A 2,898-nucleotide genomic window follows, 5' to 3' on the forward strand; every position below is an offset into this window, starting at 1 on the left:
ATATAATATATTATATATATATATATATTTATATATATAAATTTGATAGTGTAGACAGAGCTTTAGTCAAGCACCATTTTGAGTCGAAGAATTCTGATCGTGAGTCTAAAATGTCCGATATTCAGATAGAGGGCAGCAAACAGTGACAGTGCAGTAAAATTATCAAGGTGACAGTCAATTAAAAATGTATTCATCCAAAGAAAATGGAAATTACATTGCTCGTTTACAGTATAAAAAAAAATTGAAATTGTTGAAATGGATAAAAGATAAAAACTAATAATACTGTAGATCTAGATTCATTTTTATGCGATTTTGTTTATTTAATTAAAAACATTATTAACAAGTATGAAATGTTTTGATTTATTTAATTCAATAATATTCTCCTAAGGATATCGAGAAGTAACTGATCAATCAAGTTAAAAATGCTAAAATTTGTTGTACAAATGGATACGATGATCGAAAAGACGTCGATATTTCAACTCTAAAACCTGACGACGAAAACGTCAACCAACACACTTAATGACGCGTTGGGGTGCTGCATTGACGCCTGATTACTTTCGCCAACTCGTCTGCCTTAGAACGCAGAACTTATTGTTTTTAATTTTAAGGGTTGTTGAGTTGGAGGAGCCTGGTTGGCAGGAGGAGATGATGTGGTCATTCATTTGTGTTACGCGACATGGTTAATTTATCTGTATGAACAAATTTCAGATATCAGTTAAAATAGTTATTGTTCGGTTAGTTGTGAGTTTAATCATGCTAATGGATCAACGAACTTGAAGCCAATTTAACATTTTAGGCTAGGCCTAGGCTTAGTTAGCTATGCCACTGGGTGGCCCATCCATATACAGTAGGCATAGGCCTAGCCTAGGCCTAGGTCTTAGTAGGCGGAGATACCTTGCCTCTCATAGCCTACCTGGTAGATAACCAGGTAGGGTAGACCTAGGCCTCTGAGAGGCCAAGTGCGTTGGGGATGGTTTATCGTTATTTCATTAGCCTGTCCTATTTTGATTGGCTTTAAATTTATTTTTATTATTAGGAAGTAGGCCTACAATGAAACAAGGGCCTTTGCCTCCTTAGGCCTAGGCCTGGTAGTAGGACGTAGTAGTGTATTATATTCGGTTGGTCACTGTACATGCCACCGTATTTCGTGAAAAATAAATGCTTTTACAATAGACGTAAATATATTTTAAGGTGATTTTTAGTGTCTTGTTTTTCAAAGTGACGAAATAACAGTGCCTCAAAGTCTCAAGATGTTTGCCCTTCTTTCTGGTCTTTGGAAGTTCATGTTCAGAAAAGATGAATACTATATTCTGATCCTTGGTCTGGACAATGCAGGCAAAACAGTTAGTAATATTTTTATTATTTTAATTATCTTTGTTGTCTTTGCCACCACCATTGATGGCTATATAAAAGTCTGAGAAAATCGTATACATCACGTTCTTGATTCGTGATCATGATTTGTGCCTGGAGAGAGATTTTCATTTTAGTTTTTGGATGATGGCTGATATAAACTTTCTAACTGGTGTTTTTGTTGCGTATTATTATTGTTGCTTGTCCTTTAATGTTTATATACTGTAGAGCCACATCCTGTAACTATACAGTAATTTCAAAATACTAGGATTGGAGAGGAATAACTAAAACCATAACTCCCTTTCAAATGTTAAGAAAGTATGTCACAGATATTCATAAATTATTGTTTTAAAATATTTTGTTTTTTGTTTTTTTGTATTTATATATGTTCATTTATTATGAATTTTGAGTACAGAAGAACCCCTATTATTAAGTATCATGGAAATGCATTTGGGATCAAAATTATTGTATCCTTAATAGGGGTGTCCTAAATAAGGAGGCTCTACTATGATTATACTGTGTATTACATTACTATTAAAATTGATTCATAATCTTTTAAATCATGTTTTGTTACTGAATTACAGACTTTCCTGGAACAATCTCAAATGCAGTTTGACAAAAATTACAAAGGTGGATCACTGGAAAAAATCACAACTACAGTTGGATTAAACAGTATGTATTTGAACTTAGACTCTCATGCATATCAGTGGCGGATTCAAGAGGGGGCCCAGCCGGTCCATCCCTTCCCCACCCCCCAAAAATATTTTTAAAAAAGAGAAAAAGAAAATTCTACTCAAATTTTGAGTCTAAGAGTTTCATTTCCAGCCACCTAGAAGTGCGATAATCATAATTTGTCTTACCTCAGCCTCAGCTACGGTGGGGCTGAGATAGTATACTGTAGACCCTCTATCGCTGAAAGCCCCTCTCTGGGTCCCCTCTACTTTCAATTTCTGGATCCGCCATTGAAAATGTTATGAATTTGTGGAAGATGGGTTATTTTCCGAGAGATTATTGCAAGAGACTTGGGATACCCGGCAGTCTATCAATTAACAAGATAGTACAATTTCTGTACAGAATTCTCACTGTTCTATTTCAGTTGGTAAAATTGATAGAGGTCATGTACGATTGAATTTCTGGGATCTTGGAGGGCAAGAGGAACTGCAGGCTCTGTGGGACAAGGTATTCAGCTATATCAACTTTTTTTTAAACTTTAATAACATTTCACAGGATGCAAGAACATTGTATTGTTTTCACATTTTCTTGATATGACAACTAGGTGATACAACATATTTCAGATCACTTTGTGGTTTACTTATTTACAATAATTGTTTTGTAGCAAAATTTTAAAATAGCTCATTTGATGACTTTAACCAATGTTTTTGATATTCAGTCTTAATTAAATATAATTGCTGCGAAGCAGCCAATTCATATTCTTGACAGCAATTTGACCTCTGAAAGGTCATTGTTTGTCAAAAATCAATCGCCTGAGACAACTGAAAAGCGGAGTTACCTTCTTTCGTTCTGCCGGGTAAAATCAATTACTTTAGG

General features: G+C 34.7%; 1 protein-coding gene across 5 annotated transcripts in view; it reads left to right on the forward strand.

Moving 5' to 3' along the window:
- The first annotated feature begins 531 nt into the window (after positions 1 to 531).
- Positions 532 to 2,898, forward strand: part of LOC117101938 (ADP-ribosylation factor-related protein 1-like) — a 6,187-nt gene continuing 3,820 nt past the window's right edge. Inside the window, exons 1-4 of one of the 5 annotated variants that reach the window (XM_033242056.1) lie at positions 532 to 691; positions 1,220 to 1,343; positions 1,935 to 2,022; positions 2,447 to 2,529. In XM_033242056.1, the coding sequence (XP_033097947.1) occupies positions 1,251 to 1,343; positions 1,935 to 2,022; positions 2,447 to 2,529 (264 nt within the window). In that variant the 5' untranslated portion in view covers positions 532 to 691; positions 1,220 to 1,250. Of the gene's footprint in view, positions 742 to 1,219; positions 1,344 to 1,934; positions 2,023 to 2,446; positions 2,530 to 2,898 lie in introns of all 5 variants that reach the window. The other 4 variants (XM_033242055.1, XM_033242059.1, XM_033242058.1 and 1 more) reach the window with 4 other exon arrangements.

The sequence above is a fragment of the Anneissia japonica genome, unplaced genomic scaffold (assembly GCF_011630105.1).
Source record: "Anneissia japonica isolate Jap-2015-1 unplaced genomic scaffold, ASM1163010v1 scaffold997_len2565447_cov190, whole genome shotgun sequence".
Taxonomy (NCBI): Eukaryota; Metazoa; Echinodermata; class Crinoidea; order Comatulida; family Comatulidae; genus Anneissia; species Anneissia japonica.